This window comes from Pinus tabuliformis, chromosome 4_2 (assembly GCF_031772625.1).
Source record: "Pinus tabuliformis cultivar Carrire ecotype Pingquan chromosome 4_2, CPIR1, whole genome shotgun sequence".
Lineage (NCBI taxonomy): Eukaryota > Viridiplantae > Streptophyta > Pinopsida > Pinales > Pinaceae > Pinus > Pinus tabuliformis.
Genome location: NC_142304.1, coordinates 591,453,984 through 591,476,621, shown reverse-complemented (window position 1 = coordinate 591,476,621; position 22,638 = coordinate 591,453,984). Strand labels below are relative to the sequence as shown.

General features: G+C 41.0%; 1 protein-coding gene across 1 annotated transcript in view; it reads left to right on the top strand.

The window, feature by feature from the left end:
- Window positions 1-382: 382 nt before the first annotated feature.
- The window catches only part of UREG (urease accessory protein G), a 173,469-nt gene continuing 151,213 nt past the window's right edge, over window positions 383-22,638 (top strand). The window contains exon 1 of the mRNA XM_089423976.1: window positions 383-447. Within this exon, the coding sequence (XP_089280102.1) occupies window positions 400-447 (48 nt within the window). The 5' untranslated portion in view covers window positions 383-399. The remainder of the gene's footprint in view (window positions 448-22,638) is intronic.

Below are 22,638 nucleotides of genomic sequence, written 5' to 3'. Positions count from 1 at the left end.
TCCAAAAAGCAGGATGTTTCTGCTTATTCTGATTTTATTTCAGTCAGTAACACTGAGAAAGCTTGATTGTATATTCTCCCTTGTTCTTGTACATATTGTTTTCCTGTTGTGTATATTTCTGTGTAATATAAACAATATTTTTCTCGAAAAAAAAAATTACATGATGGCAAGTTTGTATCCAGTAGACTTTCAGTCATTTTGGTGACTGGGAAGAAGAACTAGGGACATAATGTAATGTATCAGATTTAGACAACAGGTTCTTCATTTTGAAGTCCTTTTTCTGCTATTGAGGAATGGGAAAGTTCATTTCTTTTTGCATCTTTATAGTTGGATAGATATTTTATAACTATCCTGACTAGATATATGTGCTTATCTTTTACTTGCAGGAAAACTGCTTTGATGCTCGCACTATGTCAACTCCTGCGAGACAAGTATAGCATTGCCGCAGTATGTACTGAAATAGTAGCATCTAGTTTTCATTTTACTTCTATGTACCGTGTTGAAACAAATCCTATTGGCTGATGATCAATATGTGACATTATCTTGAATGGTTTTGATTATTTTCTCATAAGGAAGTTCTAGAAAGCTTTACCATAAAGATGACTCATCTCCTAACTTGCATTTATCATATTCATACTGAATAGGAGAAACGGACTAGATTTGGTTGTTCTATGCAAAAGTCATTATACTTTTGGCTGAAATTAGAATACAGTTTAATTTGTTTATTACCAAAATATCGTCTAATTCTCTTGTCCTTTTGTGTTTGTGAATTACTTTTCTTAGTCAGTCTTCATATCAGTAGCCAGACAGATATTTTACGTTGTTTGCGAATAATTAGTAGTAGATAAGTTGAGAGCATTCATATAGCAGTGAGAATTTCCTTTCTAATATATGTGTAAGTTGAATAATATATGACCAGTTCTGTCAAAGCTTTGGTTTAAAACTTGAATTTCTTAAGCTTACATTCTGCAATTATCATGGTGCTTGAATATTTTTATGCCCAGCACTTATATTGGCATAATTTCTCATGCACTGACCAATCTGGAATGAAATTTTTGTCACAACTTTTGTGGATTTTTAATTTGTGCATTACTTTCACAGAATTAGCCTCAGCTTATGAAATCCTTGATAGTCCAAGGTCTGAAACTTACCACCTTCATGCTGTTTCTTTCCATCACAATCCATCTTGGAGTTGTATTTGTTTTCTGGAGCACTTTACTGGATTTGTCATCGACTGTCTGCAGCTGAGATGTATAACACAATTCTGCCAAGCACTAGGAAGCGCGTATTTTGCTTAATTGTTTCCAGATTTTATGTGTATAAAACATGTGTCCTATTATATTATGATTATCATATCAACAATTCTTGAGAGGGAAATTTGAGATACCATTATTTGAAACCAACACTACATGAAATAACATTTTTAATTATCATACAATTTGTTGTCATGTGAATAAATATCAGTTACTCATATGGCAAAAAAATTTCAAGCGTCACCAAAGTGAAAAGGAGGTAATTATGTTGCTTCTTTGCAATCATTGAGAAAAAAATAAAGAGATTATACCATTGTTCTCAAACAACCAAATTTGGTCGATGGAATTTATAGTTATATCAAGTGACATTGGCAATGCAGGAGTGCCTAGGGCATCCATCAAATGACAATGGAAATGCAGCAGTGCCTAAAGTATATCCTCAAAAGGAGAGACAGAAAACAACAATCTAGACTAGAATCTGGAATCAAATTAATTCAACATGCCAAGGGCCTTGAGTGGATAAACAGTTTAATGCAAATTATCAACATATAAGATAAGATAATTTTATTAATGTCCGATTAATGACTGCAAAAATTGGTCAACAGGACTGGAGTAAAACCAGTATGAATACAACTTGGGAGTGCTAGCGCAACTTCTAGAAAATACTGAATATAATACAAAGAAAGAATCCTACATAACTATAAGATTAGAACATATGTATAAAACTATGACAAAGGTACAATGATACAAAACAATAAGTGAGTTTGTCCAAGACTGGAAAGCTGGACAACCCAATCTAAGAACCTGTCAAGAGAGAGAGTGAGAGAGGAAAATTGGACGTTGAGGCTGATAATGTCAAGGTCTCTTAAGTCTGATGTTTGAGGGCGAGGGGAATGAACTGGGCACAGACTCATTGTCAGAGCCTTCTGGAGCCATCAAGGAGCCCAACTGCACTATCCAATGGGGGTTGTTGAAAATGTAACTAGTTTCAGTCTTCGTAATTGTTGTTGTACCCATTTCAATATGTCTCCTATGTAACAAACAAAAGAAGAAAAGAAAAAGTTATTATTATTAAAGCATGAGTTTCATGCTTTTTATTGATGGTCTTCTAGGTAAAAGCATGTTCTTCATGCTTTTAGGGTTTGTTAGGTCTTAGGATTTATCATCATGAGTCAAAGGAGTCAACATCATGTTTATAAGACCTTTCCAGGCAAAATGTAATTGGTTAAAGAATTTATTTTGAGTCTAGAAAGTCCCAGGAACTCCAAAAGCACAAGTTGGCTCTGGCAGTTACAAGTCGGCCTAAAGGAGGGAATCCGACCCCCTGGAAAGGCTATATAAAGAAGCAGTTCAACCTCGATTAGCACTCACTCACTCAAGAAGTTCGGTATCTCAAGAAAGAATTCGATTTGTAGCTGGGAAGTTGGAAAAAGAAGAGTGAAAGTCTAGGAGAAGAAAGGATGAAAAATCTTGTTTTTGGGCTCTATCACTCTCACACGTGCGTATTTCTAGGGTTTCTGGTGCTGCAGAAGGAGGTCGTGTTGATTTGGGGTAGCATCGGATGTGCTCTAGCCATGAAAATTGGTGGAGAGGCTAAAGCACATGAGATCTCCAAGACCTAGAAATGGTTTGGGTAGATTCTACCCAGTTTAGGAGATATTAAAATAATTAATATTTTTAATGGAGTTCCAAAGTCTAAACTTAGGAAAAATAAAATATTAATGGGTATTAATATAAAACTGGGTTAGAAGGTTCCAAAAGACATGGATCAAGCCAAATCTAATTTTAGTCGTAGATTAGAGATGTAAACTTGGCCATTGAAGGACCAACAGGAAAAGTATAAGAAGAGGCTTGAGGGTCAGTTGGAGAACACACTGAGGGAGACCAGTCAGTGTGATTTCTGGAGCGGGGTTTGCTGAGAAATTCGAACTAGTGGTCTGGATTGCAGCAGAAAGTAGCAAGTACGGAACAGAGAGGTAGGAACATCACCAGAAGATCAACACAGAAATTAGAGAGGCAGACGTAGAGGCAGCAGGACTACGCAGTCACTGGAGGGCCTGCGTGGGTGATGCAGAGAGGCCCAGTGCTGACGTAGAGAAGCAGGAATTGACGCAGAGGGTCTGGGAGCTACGCAGAGGCCAGCAAGTCTGATGCTGAGTTTGGGGGAGGGTGCTGGAGAGTTTATCTCTGTTGGGTAAGCCAGTTGTGCACCCAGTTGTACTCAAGAATAGTTGATTAATAAAATCCTCCTCTGCTGCACCGGTTTTCTTGCATTGGGTTTTTTCGGGGATAATTATCTGAAAATATCTATGTTGATGTGTTTGATTCTTGTGCATGTATTTGTTTCTATATTATGGTGTGATGTCTGCAGCGAAATTTCTTGGAAAATAAGTAGGTAAAATAAATCAGTTGTTGCAGTAACAGAATTTTCACAGGCCGAAGTTGCAAGTTCGAGTTGTAGGAGGACGAAGTGCAATATCTTGTAGCTAGAGGAAAGAATACCCTACCTTGACCTCATTGACTTTGGGAGGAGTTTTCTTGCTCTAGGAAGGCTTTAGGAGGAAGTTGGATTAGGGTTTCTGTAGTAGCTACAAGGCCGAAATCACAAGGTCGAGGTTGTTGGACGGGTTGCAGTATTGAATTTGGTAGGTCGAAATTGCAGTTTAAAGTTGGTTGGTGCAAAATCAGAGAAAGACTTGTTGGACGGATGACTTGGTACTTGGAGAAGGACTTGGTCTAGGGTTTGGGTCTTTGTGTCTCTTGAGTAAATTCTATAAGAAGAGAAGAGTTTTTCGTGTTTTCCCCTTGAAGGGGTTTTGCCTTGGCTGAGAGCCTTATTTCTGTGTCCTCTATTGTTGCTATTTGATTCTTGATATTTGTTTGATGAAAAGATCTAACTAAAGAAAACACGAAGAATAACTAAGTTCACAAGCAAGTATTAAGGTAAAGGAAAATTGAATTAATAAGCTGCCACATTACACATTTTCCAACATGGTTTCAGAGCTAAGGTGAACAAGGAAGGTAGTTGGAAGGACACTAGAAGGAATTACTTGTCAAGGGGAAGGAAACAAAGAAACTCTCAAAGAGATCTTGGAAAAGAAGACTTCAAGAAGGATTGTCTCTTGAAGGGATCTAGTTAAAAACTCATCGGTAGACATATTTAAAGGATGCACCAAAAGATGTCATCATTCATCACTCTTGGAAGCTGTTATTGAAGGAATCCTAGGGAACATCTTTCAAGGAAGTCTCTTCAAGGATCTTGAAGGCATCAAGAAGGTTGGAGACATCATCAAGGAGAATCTTGGTTATCAAGTAAGTATCATATTGTTACATCATGTCTAAATCCACAGGTCATATGGGTTCTTTCTGCAAGGAGAGCAATAAGCTCATTGGATTATCAAATTATCTAGCATGGAAGAAAAGGGTTGACCTGACACTCACAGAACAAGAAGTAATGGAGTATGTTACTGGGGAAATTATTGAACCTAGCAAAGATAAGACTCAAGAACTAGCAAAATACAAGAAAGGGGAAGTAAGGGCTCAAAGGATCATAGTTGAATCCATTAAAGATTCTCTTATTCCATTTGTTGCAAACTTGAAAACTTCCAAGGCTATGTATGACAAGCTAGTGAACTTGTACTTTGTAAGTACATCAGGACAAAATGTCTTTGTGTAATAATTTATATAGAATGAAGAAATCAAAGGATGAGGATATGGTATCCTTTCTCATGAGAGTCTATTAGCTAAGAGACCATCTTTAAGGGCTTGGAGAATCAATTTCTGATTCAAAATTGACCATCTGTGTACTAAATGCATTGCCACCATAATGGAGCAAATTTGCAACAAGCATCTACTCCAAGAAAGATTCAACTCTTTTTGATGAATTGCGGGCTCAATGCTTTATGGAAGAATCAAGGATCAAGGTAAAAGATGACATTGGATTAGATGAGCAGTCTTTGTTGGGAATCACGATTGGCGTTAGACCAAAACCTGCAGGTGTTAGTCAACGATCACATCGCCAGAGATAAGGATCCACGAGAGGTGGTTAGTCCATGTTGCGAAACACATGGGGAGCGTTGGTTTATTCGATGTCCAATGATCTCCCCCCCAACGCAAGTTGGATGTGTATCGAACTTGTGACCTACGCTCTGATACCACTTGTTAGGAATCACAATTGCCGTTACACCAAAACCCGCAAGTGTTAGTCAACGATCGCATCGCTAGAGATAAGGATCCACGAGAGGTGGTTAGTCCATGTTGCGAAACACACGAGGAGCATTGGTTTATCCAATGTCCAACAGTCTCAAGCCTTTCTAGCCTGAGTCAAGAAGCAAAAGAAGGGAAACTTTAGAAAGTCCAAGAAGAAAGACATGTCCAAGGTTCTATGCTTTAAGTGCAATGAGTTTGGACACTTTAAGAGGGATTGTCCAAGCCTACAAAACAACAACGGAAAGGAAAGAAGCGAAACTCATACAACTGAGGTAGTGGGAGAGAAACATGTATGTTTTGCATAGCATCATAGAGAAAAACATATGATAGTAGCATATTTAGAATTTGCATGAGTAAGTTGCTTTGTAGAAATCATCTAGTTAGATAAATAGACCATTTTTGTATAATATTCATCCAAGCATTGTCTAACATTACGTTAGAGCCTAGAGGTTGTCATATTGCTTAAATGGATCATTATGATCTTGGAAGGCCCATAATTCTGGAAGGTCCTTGGAAAAGGCATCATGACAAGGGTAGTATATATTCCATGTAATGTGGAAATAATATTGTTAAAGGGATGAAGGAATGCAATGGGTCAGGTTGCAGGCTCACTTTAGAGCATATAGCTAGATGATTGGATGAAAGCATAAGAATGCATGCTGAAAGTAAAATTTGGATAAGATTCATATGTATCGAATCTTGAGAAAAGAAAGTTGGTCATAAAATATGCTTAAGTATATAGATATATGATGCTTGAAAATAATAGGGTTTGACTTACTTAAGGATGTATAAAAGATTAAGACTTTCTCCAAAATATGTAAAATAATGATTAACATCCAATATAATCTCCGAAAGAAAAAGTTGTAACTTGGTAATTAAATTTGATCCTTGGGCACTCTGATGCATGAAGGAAAATTCATATGGAGATGGACCATGAAGATCTTGATGGAACGAGAAGGTCATCATGATGAGGTAAGTCTAATTTTCATTATTGTTGGTGATCTGGTTAACATATTATTTTTTTTGCTTGGAAGAATGTTCCAGCGATACATGATGATAGTTGAGGCAAGTTCAACTGTATGGATGGAAATGTATGGAGAATGTTGAGGAAAGCTCAATATTTGGTCCCTGGCAACTATGAAGTCAATATGTGCCCATCTAGGGATTAAAAGGTAGCAGTGTGAGAAGATAACCTGAAGGTCAAAGAAGATCACTTTCATGAGGAAGCTATGAAGTTTGGAAAGGTTCAATGCAATGCCTTCATGTCGAAAATGAAAGTGATGAGCAAGAAAGATGACTCGGATCCTGTCATAAGATAGAAGAGTGGAGATGGCTCCATGATACCTTGAAATGAAGCAAGCTCGATGCAAGAGATGCTGAAGAAAGAGGGAGCCATGTAGCTGTGAAGATCAAGTAGCTGGTACTCTAATTAAGACAAGCTATAAGGCTTGTGGTGTTGACCCCCAAAATTGAAAGGAAGTGTGGAATCTCCTCTAGATTTGAGAGGGAACAAAGGAGTCTCCTTGAATAGGAGAAAGGTTCTATTCTCAAGTTAAAAGGAGGATAGGGTAATCCTCTTTGGTTGAGAGGAAGTGACGTTGGACATCACATGTGCATTCTCTTCTTTAAGTGATGGAAAGAGAATGACAGAGGATTGGATAAGCATCTATGGTTTCCTTGAGGATAAAGCATCGAAAACAAAAGGAAAGGTACGAACACTCTTTGAGAATGGGATAGGCATTCAAGAGAAGAGTGGTCGAAGAGGACTGATATTCTTTGAGGACTCAGGTATGGAGATCCAAGATAAAAATAGTCATAAAAGGACATACGTTATGGACATCCGGATGGGGTATGTTCCTTGTAGAGGTAGTGCAATATCACACATAAAGCCTCCCAGCATAATGCTCTTGAATGAAGAAGAGCTTGTCTAGTTATGCTTACAATATGGCTTATCAATATGACTCTTCTTATATGAACTCTTCAATTTGAGAATGATGTTGTGAAATTACGAATACCTCCCTAGTTAAGAGGGAGTGTTGAAAATGTAACTAGTTTTGGTCTTCATAATTATTGTTGTACTCATTTCAATATGTATCCTATGTAACAAACAAAAGAAGAAAAGAAAAAGTTATTATTATTAAAGCAGGGGTTTCATGCTTTTTATTGATGGTATTCTAGGTAAAAGCACGGTCTTCATGCTTCTAGGGTTTGTTAGGTCTTAGGATTTATTGTTATGAGTCAAAGGAGTCAACATCATGTTTATAAGACCTTTTCGGGCAAAATGCAATTGGAAAACGAATTTATTTTGAGTCTAGAAAGTCCTGGAAACTACAAAAGTACAAGTCAGCCTAAAGGAGGGAATTCGACCCCCTGGAAAGGCTAAATAAAGAAGCAGTTCGACCTCATTTAGCACTCACTCACTCAAGAAGTTCGGTATCTCAAGCAATGTTTTAAAACTCCGACTTGGACTCTGACTCGGTCGAGGGTCGACTCCGACTCTGACTCCGACTCAGTATCGACTCGGTCAGCTCGATTTCAATGACTCGGTCGTTGTAAAAAATACATTAAATATTTTTTTTTTTATTATAAAAAAACATAATTTTAAAGATTTTCATTCATGTTTCCAAACGCACAACATCAAAATGTAGATAGAAGACAACATATGATCAAAGTAGGCTCATGAATATATCCATTATATCAAAATGGCTCCTAGTGCACTGTCCAATACATACATGATGATGATATAGAGATCAAAACAAAAACACAGAACCAAGGAGGTTAGAAATGGCCTCTACAACAAAAGTAAACTGTGACCAATACTATTGGCTACTGCTAGAGGAGCCAAGATCATCTAGATCAGAGTCCGACAGGGGGGCCCATGGCTCCTCCTCCTCATCATCTCCAACTCAACTGTAGAAGTGGTAGCACTAGCAGGTTGTGCAGCAGAGTTGAGATAGACGGGATATGCACTTCTGTCATGGCTGCGCAGAGGAAGCGCCTGCAACTGCAGGACTTGCTGGCTCTGAGGCTGAGGCTGGTACAAGTGGATCAGGATTTGCATTCAACTGAACATTTTGTTCGAGTGATGCTGTCGTCTGTAATTCATAATCAATATCCTCATTAGAAGCAAACTCTGCTGGATGACTCTCCACTACCCAATCTGATGTTGGATCAATGTCTTCCGACACAATGGGATCTAAATCAGGTCTTTTGTTCAACGATTGGTTGCATCTAAGCCGGAGGTTGTATTGGACATAGACTAGATCATTTAACCATTTTTGATCCAAACGGTTTCCCTTCTTTGTGTGAATCCTCTCAAAGATAGACCAATTGCGCTCACACCCAGTAGCACTGCAAGTTTGACTCAAAATACAAATTGCAAACTTCTGTAATTCAGGACAATGGCTACCAAAAGCCTCCCACCATTGTGCTGCAAAAAACATAGGAGTGTAATGAGTTAGCTCAACAAAATTACAAATTATATCCAACTTTCAAATTATAAACGATTTAACAAAATAAGTATTAAGAATTTGAAAATTGAAATTTTTGTTTACCTGGCTCATTTGCTTCCCTTGCAATCGCTGCTAGGTTCTTCCCAAAGGTACCTGAGGCATCGCTGAAGGTTGTGACTTGTTGGTGTATCTCCAGCTGATCACACCCAATGGGATTATGCGATCAATGCAGTCAATCAATCCATCTCTAACCTCCCCCCTCAAAGCTCCTATCGCCTTAGCTTTATAATGATACCGTGGGTTCAAAAAATACCCAGCTACATGTATAGGGTGATGGAGTTGATTGTTACATCTTTCATCAATGATTGTCCAAATGGGCCCATACTTAGCCACTTTATCCTTGTATGGCCTCTTTATTTGCTTCTTTGCTTGATCCATAGCCTCATAAATGAAGCCCATAGCCAATCTTTCCCCATCCACCAACCGCAACACCTTAACCAGTGGCTCAGCAAGCTTCACAATCTTTGTTTCCTTTCTCCAAAATATTTCTTCATTAACTTTCTTTTTCAATTCTTTGCCTTCCAGTTTGTGAGACCACTGGCTTTGATTCCATTCTTCACTGGAAAAAATCTTTTGCAAGTTTTTATGTTGTGAAAGCATAGATTGCAATGTCAAAAAATGAGTAGCAAATCTAGTAATGGCATGCCTAATAATATCCCTGACCCCTGTGTGTTTCCTCATCAGGCTTAAAATCCATGAATGATTGTAGATAAATTTTGTTATGCTTTTGGCATGATCTACAGTGTTTTTGACCCAATCTAATTTGCCAATATCTTCAAGCATGAGGTCTATGCAATGTGCAACACATGGGGTCCAAAAGATGGTTTTGTGTTTTTCCTCTAACAGTTTATCAGCAAGAACATAGTTAGAGGCATTATCTATGATGACTTGAACAACATTAGCCAAACCCACCTCCTCAACAACCTCATCCAATAGCTGAAACAACATTTGTCCATCTTTTACCTTATCAGATGCATCAACTGATTTTAGAAACATGGTTTCCTGTGGGCAGAAAATAAGAAAGTTTATGATGGTACGGTTTCTTTGATCAGTCCATCCATCTGACATGATGGTACATCTTGTTCTTGCCCATGAGTCCTTGAAATCTTTCAAATACTCATTAATGGAGGCAATTTCTTTTTGCAAACGATACCCTCTTAGCTCATGCATAGTAGGGACTTTGAAGCCTTTTCCAGCAGCATGTATGGCATCAAACATAGGTTCATAATATGGTGAACGGGAAGCATTGAAGGGGATATTAGCATCATACCACCATCTACATAGGTAATCACAAGCAGTCTCCCTCAATTCTTTCTTCCAATGGTCATCTAAAGTGGGTTGCATATGACTTTTATTGGCTTGAGGACCATGTGCATCTGATGGAGAGGAGGGTGTGACAGTGAAATAACTTTTGATATTCATATCACCCTTTTTCATTTTACGCTTACCCTTTTCTTGAATAGACTCAAAGAAGGGAGGAACATATCGGAAGGGGTTGGATGCATTAGTACAAGGGATAGAGGAAGAACCCTCAAAATCAAAATGGGGGTTGGTAGCCAATTTTTTTTTAATATTCCTCTTCCTCCCAATTTCAGCCTCTAACTCTTTTTGCCTAACCTTATCTTCTTTAAACTTCTCAAAGTTGTCTAACAAATCCTTCCTAATCTCCCCAATTTCTGGTGAGGTACATGGAGTAATTTGGCCTCTAATCCTTGCCAAGTGTTGTTTCAACCTATTAATGCCCCCATGACCATCCTTAATTTTTCTATGGCAAAATTTGCAATGCATTTGACTATCAACCATTTCAACATATGTCCAAGCAACATCTTTCACTCTAGGTGCCATTTTTTGACTCGGAAATGAAAGCAAAAAATCTGAAAATGAAAACAAAAAAAATAGCATTGATTCAATGTTCATTTCTTTCACAAAAAACATTCTTTTCAATTTCCAGATTTGCCCATAAAATTTAATAAGCAAAAACAGATTTTTACAAGTGAAAAAAATACCTCCAGGCACAAATTGCCTCCTCAAAGTTGCTCCAAGAAATCAACTCCTCAATGCTGCTCCAAATGGCTACCCAAGAAGCTCCTCACTCCAGTTACAATGCTTGCCCAAGACTCCTCACTGTTGCTCCAAAAACAAAGTCAACAACTCCTCACAAACTCTCACTGAAATTCTCACTCAAATGCATGAGATGGCTGTGAGGAAATGAGAGGGGTTGGGTGGGTTAAATAGGGTTTAGGAGAGGGGAATGGACCCCAAATACACAATAGACAAACTATAAACCTGTTTGGAGTCCCCCAAAACAAATATTTAAAAAAGAAAACGTTGTTTTATGGGTTCACGGGCCGCAGTTTCCAACACGACCGAGTAGTCTCGGACTCAGCCGAGCCAACCGGGTTAATACCGAGCCGGCCGGGTAATACCGAGCTGGCCGAGTTGTTAGACAAGCCAACCGACCAAACCGTTTCATAGGCCGGGTTGACTCAGGGAGGCTCTGGCTTGGACCAACTTGGCCGAGTCGGTTCCGAGCCAGCCGTTTCTGAAAACACTGATCTCAAGAAAGAATTCGATCTATAGCTAGGAAGATGGAAAATGAAGAGCGAAAGTCTAGGAGAAGAAAGGAGGACGAAAAATCTGGTTTTTGGCCTCTACCTCTCTCACGTGAAAAATTCTAGGGTTTTTGGAAGACAAGCACCATACTCCAAAGAAGAAGACTACCAGCAACACAATGTGAAAGACAGTCAAGTCGGCTTCATAATATATAGAGATGACATGTCGGCTCAATAAATAGACACCACGGTTCACAATGACACGTCGGCTAATATGGAAGACGAACCACTATATATACCCCATTAGGGTCTGCGCAGAATAGGGGTACAAAACTCGGATCCTCTGAAATCTCGGATGGGTACAGTGACTCAGAAATTTCGGATAAGTGCAGGAGTTCAGGTTTTTCGGATGGAAGGATCTCTGTGTTTTTCGGTGATGTTTCAGCCTCCTCACAGTCTCAATAAAGCACTGTCTAGGCATGCTAAAACACAGTCCCAGTCTTAGAATATATGCGGTGAAATACACTCTCGGCATACCTCTGTCTCAAGCATACAGTCTCGGTATTTTTGTGAAGAAGAGGATCTTAAAGAATCACCCTCAGTCTCGGCATACACTTAAGATGCAATTATATTCCGAACTTAGAAGTAACAGTCACAAGCATGATGATGATCTCAAGTAACAGTCACAAGCATGATGATGATCTCGGTATATATATCTTAGCATAAAGATCTCAGTGATCCTACAGGAATACTCTCAATATACATACATATCTCGATATGGACCTCGTTGTTATGATGGTGATCTTGATGAAGGTGCAAAGATGATCTTAGTAAAGGCACAATGGTGATCTCAATGAGTAGTCATGGTGCAACAATGATGATCTCGGTAAGCAGTAATGATGATGATGATCTTAACAGTAAGAAGAGGATTGGTGTCTTGGTCTTGGAGTGGCTTGATAGGTCAAGGGTCATGGTATTGGTATTCGTCAATTGGAATCTCTATAAGAAGAATTTTGAGCAGGTTTTCCTCTCCAAGAGGGAGAGGTTTTGGCCTTGGCAGAAAGCCAACTTCTTGTGTTCTTGTCTCTTTGTTTTTGGTAGCTATTTGATGAAATAAGAAACACACACTCTAATAATGTCAACAAGAAGATTGTGCTAACAGGAAAACTAAAATGCCTCACAAATAGTTATCATGCTAAGAAGAATCGCATTAATTCAATCTGCCCTAGATTATTCAACATTTATAATTTTTCTTTTTGAGCCAAGTGTGAGGAACATGCTTACAATTACATTAAGGACTAAAAAATATACATTATGAAGATTGACCATAGTTACTAAAATCAACAGATCAAGGAGGATTCTTGCTCAAGGTACTCTTCCTCATAACTATCTTGTTCTCCTTCATGAATAGAATAATCAAGATTATCAAGGGTGATGTTTTCCTTTTGATGGCAATGATCTTGTTTAACTTCTCCATTACAGCCGAGGAGGCCTTCTTCTTGGAGAACAATAGTCAAGTCTTGAATGACAACTTCAATATGACACACTGATCTCCAATGATTAAGAAATTATTCATTGAATACCCCAATAGAAGTGATTCTCTTTTGTCTGCATCATTTAAGCCAATCTCTTTGATCATCCCTAAAGGAATTAATGAAGAATATCATGAGAGCATCATCATGGACCACATTGATCTCAGAAGTATACTTGAAAGATTTGGCAACATGATTCACAACTGATGAGGGATTACCATCAAATATTGGGAGATTCATCATAGGATTTATATCCAATCGATTTGGATATCCATGAATATCCTTGACATACAAAGCAGGGTATATCTCATGCAAATTCCAAGGTGCCATTACCTTGATTTTTGCATAGCAACCAAATAAGGAGTTGCCAGTGTTGATTTCTGGTAGCATCAGATGTGCTCTAAGCCTCAAAATTTGCAGGGAGGCTAGGACACATGTATTCCACAATACCCATAAATCGTTTTGTGAAATTCCACCCGAAATCAGTGTTATTAAAATAATTAATTATTTTTAATGGGTGCCTAAGTCTAACTTAGGAAATTAAAATAATTAAAGGGTATTAATCTAACCGTGGGTGAAACTTCTAGAAGAGGACGAGGATCAAGCCAGAAAGATCTGAGCCATTGATTAGAACCTAATCTGGGCCATTGGTTCTCAACAAAAGGATTATAAGAGGAGGCTTGATGGGCATTTGGAAGACACATCGAGTGGAGATCATAAGATCGAATTTCTGAAGCACATCAGTTGCCGGAATTGCAGTGAGGGGAAGGGATAGTATCCGGAGGGAAGTTTTCCTGGGCTGGAGAGTATAAGGTAGAGAGGGTAGAACGACGTCCAGAGAGGCTGATGCTGGGGCAAGCAGAGCTACGTTGTGGCAACGCAGAGCTTGAGAGGGAGATCGAGTTTCAGAAGCCAAGAATCAGGGTGAGACCGAGAGGCTGATAGTTGAAGTTTCCAACCAACAGAGGATTAGAAGGAGGGGCAATGCAGTCCCAATAGAGGTGACGCAGAGACTGCGTGGGGTTGACACAATTCTGCAAAGACGCTGACGCAGAAGGGATGCAGAGGCTCATTTCCAACGAGATCAAAGCTGGTTCTTCCAGTGACAGGGTGAGGTCATCTCACTATTTGGTTTCCCAGTTTCTCTCTGTATTGGATAGCCAGTTGGGCATCCAACGAACTGAACTCAGAATTACTACTGCTTAATAATAAAACCATCAGCTGTTCCACCGATTTTCCCTCATTGGGTTTTTCTGTGGACATTTGTCCAAAATAACGGTGTAATGTGTTGTGTTTTTCTTTCTTGCCCAGTTTCCTATTTCCACTTATAATTTAATTGGGGAAGGCTGCAGTGTATTAGTTTCGGTGTTTACTGTAGGAAACAATAAATAATTTGTTCAGTAATTAACAAATAGAAGGAACTTAATCAGTTGTTGCAGTGGTGATTCGGGTAATCGAATTTTCACATGGTATCAGAGCTGCAGGTGAAGCAAGAGAGCAAAGCCGGAAGAGCCCAGCGCTGAAGAGAAGGAGGGTCGAAGTGTTGCGTAGGCAGCAAATCAAATCCCCAGAGGGATTGCGCAGTCCAAGCCAAGAGGGCAAAGATTTTCGAGGAAGGTCTCTCTCTGAGTGAGTCGACAGAGAGGTAAGACTTCCAGATCGAAGTTTGCCAGTGTCAGAGGGAGCAACGCAGCAACTTTAGTGAAGAGGCAATTTTTTGGTGTGACGCAGTTTTCTGCAGCAGTTGTTGGGGCAAAAAATCGTTAGAAGGAAGAAGGGAGACACTGTTGAGGGAATTTCTTCCTCAGAGAATTCCTAGCCAGGGAATTCAATTTCTCTATTGTTGAGCAACAGCAGAGAGGAGTAGATCTACTAACTCCAGCAGGGAGTGTGTAGGCCAGCCCAGTGCTGCGCAGAGGAGAGAGGAAGCAGTTCGACACTTTCGTTGGCAGAGATGGCAGCCAGTGGGTTATGAGATCAGGATTGGTTGGATGGTGCATCCAACTATGTGATCTGGAAGGCAAGGATGTCATGCCTTCTAGATAAACATTTTCTCAAGATCTACGTTGATAGTGTGGTAGCTAAACCCGCGAATCCAGATCCGCTCAAAAAGTACAAGGGAGAGATGGTGAAGGCTAAGGGAATGATCCTCGACAGAGTGAAGGTTCATGTAGTATGTCACATCTCAGGCAAAGGGACTGCCAAGGAGATGTGGGATGCCTTGTCCATGCTATATCAGGGATCTTCCGAGCAACGGAAGATGTACATGGAGCAGAAGATGAGATCCACGTAGATGCAGAAGAGGGAACACATTGATTCGTTCCTTGCAAAACTTTAGGAAACCCGAGACGAGTTGGCAGCAGTGGGATCAACACCTCAACCTACCGAGATGGTGAGGCTGGCCTTGAATTCTGTTTCAGAAGAATGGCAAGTGTTTGTCCAAAGTATCATGGGCAGAGAGAGATTGTCGGATTGGGAAGGAATATGGGCCGCTCTTTAGCAGGAAGAGATGAGGAGAGACTTAGTCAAGTGAAAACTTGATAGCAACAACTGCAATGGGACGAAGCCCAAGCAGGAGGAAGATGCAGCCTTTGCATCTAAGGGGCAACAGGAGCAGCAAAAGAAGAAGAAAGATGTGACGTAGATCGAGTGCTTCCAGTGTGGCGAACTTGGTCACTATGCTACACAATGTCCTCTCAAGAAGAAGGACAAGGATGAGAGACATGATCCAAAGGCTACATCCGTATAGATCGAGGAGGAGGAGTTTGCCATGATCGCCCAGAGGTGGGGTGATATAGAACTGTAGTTCGAAAGAACTACAGATGGGCAAGATCCTTGAGGAGTCCACCTCTTGGATCAATACCTTGCTACGGGAGCCCAGATCAGAAGTAGTAGGATGGACTAGTGTCGATTAGTGCAGAGGAGTGCCGGAGTGACAATTGCAGTAGCTAGGAGCGCCAGAGACTGAGCAACGCAGAGCTAGAGTTGGTAGTAGTGCAGTTGGCACAAAGCAGAGTCAGCAGCAGCGCAGAGGCTTTAGAGGGTCAGCGCAGAGACTAGCAGCAGTCAGAACTCCAGCAACAGATGCATCATGCTGAACACCTGTTCAGTAATTTTGGATGCTTTTCCGTTGTTGATGCAGTAGCAGCAACAGTTGGAGAAGGTTGCAGTGCAGATGTAGTGTTGGCAATGGCAGTGCCAGTAGCAACACAAATGCAAAAATTATGAGGGTTGTAGTACAGATGCAGTGTTGGCAGTGGCAGGGTCAGCAACAATACAAATTCAACACTTGCGCAGTAGTTGGTGGGCAGTGATGTCAAACATCAACAACGCAAAGGGAGATGTTACAGAGAAGGGTGGTGCTTCAACAGGTTACGTCACTAGAGCACATTCGTCGCTAAGAGGGAGGGTTGATTTCTAGTAGCATTGGATGTGCTCTAAGCCTCAAAATTTGTAGGGAGGCTAGGACACATACCCAAACATCATTTTGGGAAATTCCACCCGGAACCAGTTTTATTAAAATAATTAATTATTTTTAATGGGTGCCAGTATAAACTTAGGAAATTAAAATAATTAAAGGGTATTAATCTAACTGTCGCTGAAACTTCTCGAAGAGGACGAGGATCAAGCCAAAATGATCTCAGCCATTGATTAGGACCTAATCTGGGTCGTTGGTTCTCAACAGAAGGATTATAAGAGGAGGCTTGATGGGCATTTATAACACATTGAGTGGACATCAAAAGATCGAATTTATGAAACACAACAGTTGCCGAAAGAGAAATTCGAAGTGATCTTTTGCAGTGAGGGGTAGGGATAATATCCGGAGGGAAGTTTTTCTGGGCCGGAGAGTACAAGGCAGAGAGGGCAGAACAACGTCCAAAGAGGTTGATGCTGGGCCACATAGAGCTACGCTGTGGCGACGCAGAGCCTGAGAGGGAGATTGAATTCTTGTTGAGGAAATCGAGTTTTAGAAGCTGGGAGTCGGGAGGCTGAGAGCTGAAGTTTCCAGCCAACAGAGGATCATAAGGAGGGGTAACGCAATCCCAACAGAGGTGACACAGAGATTGCGTGGGGTTGACGCAGTTCTGCGTAGAGGCTGACGCAGAAGGGACGCAGAGGCTCATTTCCAGCAAGATTAGAGCCGTTTCTTCCAATGACAGGGTGAAATCATCTCACTATTTGTTTTGCCTAGTTTCTCTCTATATCAGATAACCAGTTGGGCATCCAACGAATTGTACTCAAAATTACTACTGCTTAATAATAAAACCCTCAGTTGCTGCACTGGTTTTCCCGCATTGGGGTTTTCTGGGGACATTTGTCCAAAAATAACGGTGTAATGTGTTGTGTTTTTCTTTCTTGCTCAGTTTCTTGTTTGCGCTTATAATTTAATTGGTGAAGATTGCAGTGTATTAGTTTCGGTGTTTACTGTAGGAAACAGTAAATAATTTGTTCAGTGATTAACAAATAAGGAACTTAATCAGTTGCTGTAGTGGTGATTCGGGTAATCGAATTTTCATAGCCAGGGTGAATTCAAAATGCCTTGAATGATGCTTGCTTCACCTTACAAGCGTTGAATTTGAAAGTTCAATGAGGAACAAGGGCTTCATTCTTCTAATTGAGTTGCCAGAAGAGGGTCCATCTTGTTGTTAGAGATATTTTCTTCAATGGATGAAGTTAGATTTTCAAATTACAGAGATGAAACACACACTTTGTCCTTGACAACAGTGCGAAAAATGTTGCCACAAAATCTAGTAGGCCTTGGAGAGGTGTACCCTACAAGGCTATCACTGGACCAAGGGACAACAATAAGGTAGTAGCCCACTATCACCATAGCTATTACCCCCTGCTCTTTATGGATTTTTGCCTATGGGAAGTGTCTCGATATAACATCATCTACAATGGATTATCTAGGTTTCAAGGTATAAGGTGAGAAAGAGGCTTCTAAGGAAGGACACGACTTAGGTACAAGGCTTCAATAATGAAGAAAAAGCAATTGGCTTTCCTTAGAGAGGCCAATTTGAGGCAGCACAAGACCTAGTGTTTGATTGATAGATTGAGAGTTTGGATGACCTAAGGTCAAGGAGCCAAGAAAAGGTTTCCAATAGTAAGTGTTAGCAAGGTAAAGGCACATGAATCCTTCAACTGTGAAAATTTGGAAAACCCAAATTTCCACTGTAGCAACTGATTAAGTATCTTCTATTTGTTAATTTACTGAACAAAATATTTACTGCATCCTACAACAAATAATGAAACTAATACACTGCAACCTTCACCAATTAAATTAAATGCGGAAACAAGAAACTGAGCAAAAGAGAAATACACAACACATGACACTGTTATTTATGGACAAATGTTCCTGGAAAAACCCAATGCGAGAAAACCGGTGTATCAACTGAGGGTTTGTATTATTAAGTAGTAGTTTTCTGAATACAATCTTTGGATGCCTTACTGGATATCCAATATAGAGAATCTAACTAGCAGAAGATTAGTGAGAAATACCTCACACTATCATTAGCGATCTGACATTGATCCAGGCCTTGGATGGTTGGCCCCACGTTGCTTCTGCGCAGCTACTGTGTCAGCCTAGGCAGTTCTGTGTCAACCTCTCTGGGGATCTGTGCTCCCTTTTCCCAGATCTCCTGCTGTCTGGAGCTTCGTTCCTCTGGCTCTCTGGTCTCACACCCCAACTTCTGGCTCTAGAACTCGACTTCTCAACTGAATTTCAGACTCCCTCTAAAGCTCTGCGATGCCTCTGCGTGGCCCTACGCTGCCCAACGTGGCCTTTGCACTGCCTCTTTTGGATCTCTCTCTGCCTCCTCTGCGATGTATTCCCGGATCAGGATAATCTCCAAACGGAACTATCCCTACCACTAACTGCAAGAAATCAATTCGATCTTCTCTCTAGCAACTGTTGTGGTGCCCTCTCTAAGAAATTCGATCTCATGATCTCTCTCTGACGTGTTTTCCAAATGCCCATTGAAGTCCTTCTTATAATCCTCTAGTTGCGTAAACAACGACCCTGATTAGATTCTAATCAGTGGCTCAGATCATTTGGACTCGATCTCCATATTCTTCTAGAAGTTTCACCCTCAGTTTGATTAATACCCTTTAATTATTTTAATTTCCTAAGTTTAGACTTAGGCACCCATTAAAAATAATTAACCATTTTAATAAAACTATCTCCAGGTGGAATTTCCCAAAATGATTTCTGGGTATTGTGGAATACATGTGTCCTAGCCTCCCTGCAAATTTTGAGGTTAAGAGCACATCAGATGCTACCAGAAATCAACACTCCCTCTTAGCGAGGAATGTCCTCCAGTAATGCAACCTATTGAAGCATTACCCTTCTCTGTAACATCTCCCTCTGTGTTGCTGATGTTTGACATTTCTGCCCACCAACTACTGTGCAAATGCTGCATTTGTACTGTTGCTGACCCTGCCACTGCCAACACTACATCTGTACTGCATCCCTCATAAGTTCTGCATCTGTGTTGTTGCTCGCATTGCCAATGCCAACATTGCATCTGTACTGCAACCCTCATAAGTTCTGCATCTGTGCTGTTGCTGGCACTGCCACTGCCAACATTGCATTTGCATTGCAACTTTCTCCAACTGCTGCTACTACAACATCAGCAACGGAAAAGCATCCAAAATTACTGAGCAGGTGTTCAACATGATGCATTTGTTTGCTGGAGTTCTGACCGCTGCTAATCTCTATGCTAACCATCTGTAACCTCTGCGCTGCTGCTGACTCTGCACTGTGCCAACTGCATTGTTTCCAATTCTGCTCTGTGCTGCTCAGTGTTCGGTGCTCCTATCCACTGCAACGGTCACTCTGGCACTCCTCTGCATCAACTGACACTAGTCCATCCTGCTACTTCTATCTGGGCTCTCGTAGCAAGGTATTGATCCGAGAGGTGGACTCCTCAAAGATCCTGCCCATCTATAGTTCTTTCGAACTACAGTTCTAGATCACCCCACCTCTCCCCTAGAGGTATCTGGGCAAACATGACAAACTCCTCCTCGATTTTTGCGGATGCGGCCTTCGGATCATGCTTCTCGTCCTTGTCCTTCTTCTTGAGAGGAGACTGTGTAGCGTAGTGACCAAATTCACCACATCGGAAGCACTTGATCTTCGAACAATCTTTCTTCTTCTTCTGCTATTCCTGCTGCCCCTTAGATGCAAGGGTTGCATTCTCTTCCTCCTCCTTGGGCTTCGACCCACTACTGCTACTGCTATCAAGTTTGCACTTGACTAAGTCTCTCCTCATCTATTCCTGCTGAAGAGCGGCCCACATCCCTTCCTAATTTGGCAATCTCTCTTTGTTGATTTGGGGTAGCATCGGATGTGCTTTAGGCCTCAAAATTTGCCGGGAGGCTTAGACACATGCATTCTCCAATACCCAGAAGTGTTTTTGGAAATTCTACCCAAAAACAATTTTATTAAAATAATTAATATTTTTTGATGGGTCCCTAAGTCTAAACTTAGGAAATTAAAAATATTAATGGGTATTAATCTAATTGAGGGTGTAACCTCTAGAAGAAGACGAGGATCAAGCTAAAATGATCTTAGCCATTGATTAGCTATTAATCTAGGCCGTTCTATGTCAACGAGAAGATTACTTAAGGAAGCTTGAGGGTCATTTGGAAAACACAATGAGAGATCAAGAGATTGAATTTCTGAAGTGAAATGTCTCAGGAGCAAATTTTGACCGAGTAGATTTCTTGTAGTTGAGGGGCAGGGATAGCATCCGGAGAGAGATTTTCTTAGCCGGAGAATGATCAACAGAGAGAGGCAGAGAGTGATCCAGCAGCGCTCACGCAGTGGCTGACGCAAGGCCATGCAGAGGGTGAGAGAGAGTCCGAAATTTTTTGCAGTAGAGTCAGTTTCAGAAGCCTGGAGCTAGGGTGTGAGACCAGGAGGCTGAGAGCAGTGACTCCGCGCAGCAAATCGATCAACTGGCTATGTGACACAGTGCGTAGAGGGATTGGCGAAGGGATTGCGTGAGGATTGCACAGAGGCACCTCATCCAGTGTCCGGACTAGCCGAGATTTTTCTCAGTGATTGTGTGGGGTATTCTCACAAATCTTTCTGCCAATATTTCTGTCTCTGTAACTGAATAACCCTTGAGGTATTCAAAGATGTATTCAGAAGTTGCTACTGCTTAATAATAATAAACCCTCAGATCTGCTGCATCGGTTTTCCTGCATTGGGTTTTTTTGGGGACATTTGTCCAAAAATAACGGTGTCAGTTTTGTTGTGTTTTCTTTCTTGCTCACTTTTATGTTTCTGCATATAAATTAATTAAGTGAAGACTGCAATGTATGTATTTCAATATCGTAGGAAACTGCAAATAACTTGTTCATGTAAATCTAACCAGTAGGAGAAATATCATCAGTTGCTACAATAGGGATTCCGGTTTTGGAATTTTCACATGGTATCAGAGCTACAGGTGGAACAAGAAGAGAAGTGCCAGAAGACCCAGCGCTAAGCAGAAGAGGGAGTTCGAAAAAGCTGTAGGAGGTAGCAGTTCAAAACCCTAGAGGGTTTGCACAGTTCTAGCTGGAGGGCTGAAATTTTGAGGTAGTCTCTCTCCGAGTGAGTTGACGGAGAGGAGGACTTCCAGATCGAGTTTTTGCCAGGGCAAAAGGAGCAACGCAAAAGCCCTAGCGTGAGGAGAGCTAGTGGGATGCAGATTTTTTTGCAGGCAGTTTGCTAGGTAGAAAATCGTCAGAAGAGAGAGGAGGAGCATGGTTGAGGGAATTTCTTCCTTAGAGAATTCCTAGCAAAGGAATTCAAATTCTCTAGAGCTGAGCAGCAACAAGGGGCAACAAATTTTACTAGCTCCAACAGGGAGTACGTAGGCTAGCCCAGCAGCAACACAAAGGAGAGAGGAGGTCATTCGTCTTTCTAGTTGTGGCAGAAATGGCAACCGGTGGCTTGAGGGATCAGGACAGGTTGGACGCAACATCCAACTATGTCATCTGGAAGGCTAGAATGTCATTCCTTCTAGATGAGCATGACCTCAAGACATATGTCGACAGCGTGGTGGCTGTGCGTGCAGATGCAGATCTGTTGAAGAAGTACCAAGCTGAAATGGCAAAGGCTAAAAGAATGATCCTCGATGGAGTGAAGGATCATGTGGTCTGTCACATCGCTAGCAGAGGGACTGCTAAGGAGATGTGGGACACTGTCTACGTTATATCAAGGATCTTCCGAGCAACGAAAGATGTACTTGGAGCAAAAGCTGAGATCTGCTCAGTTGCAGAAGGGGGAGCATGCGAATTCATTCCTCACGAAGCTTAAGGAGACCCGTGATGAATTGTCTACTGTAGGGCATACACCTCAAGATTCATTGTTGGTTAGACTGGCCCTCAATTCTATCTCAGATGAGTGGCAAGTCTTTGTCCAGAGTATCCTGGGCAGAGCAGCCTTTCCGAATTGGGATGAGATGTGGGCAGCTCTAAAACAAGAGGATCTGAGGAGAGACGTAGTCAAGGTTAAACTTGACGGAAGCAGCTGCAGTGGGTTGAATCCCAAGGAGGAGGAGGATAATGCAACCCTTGCATCGAAGGGAAA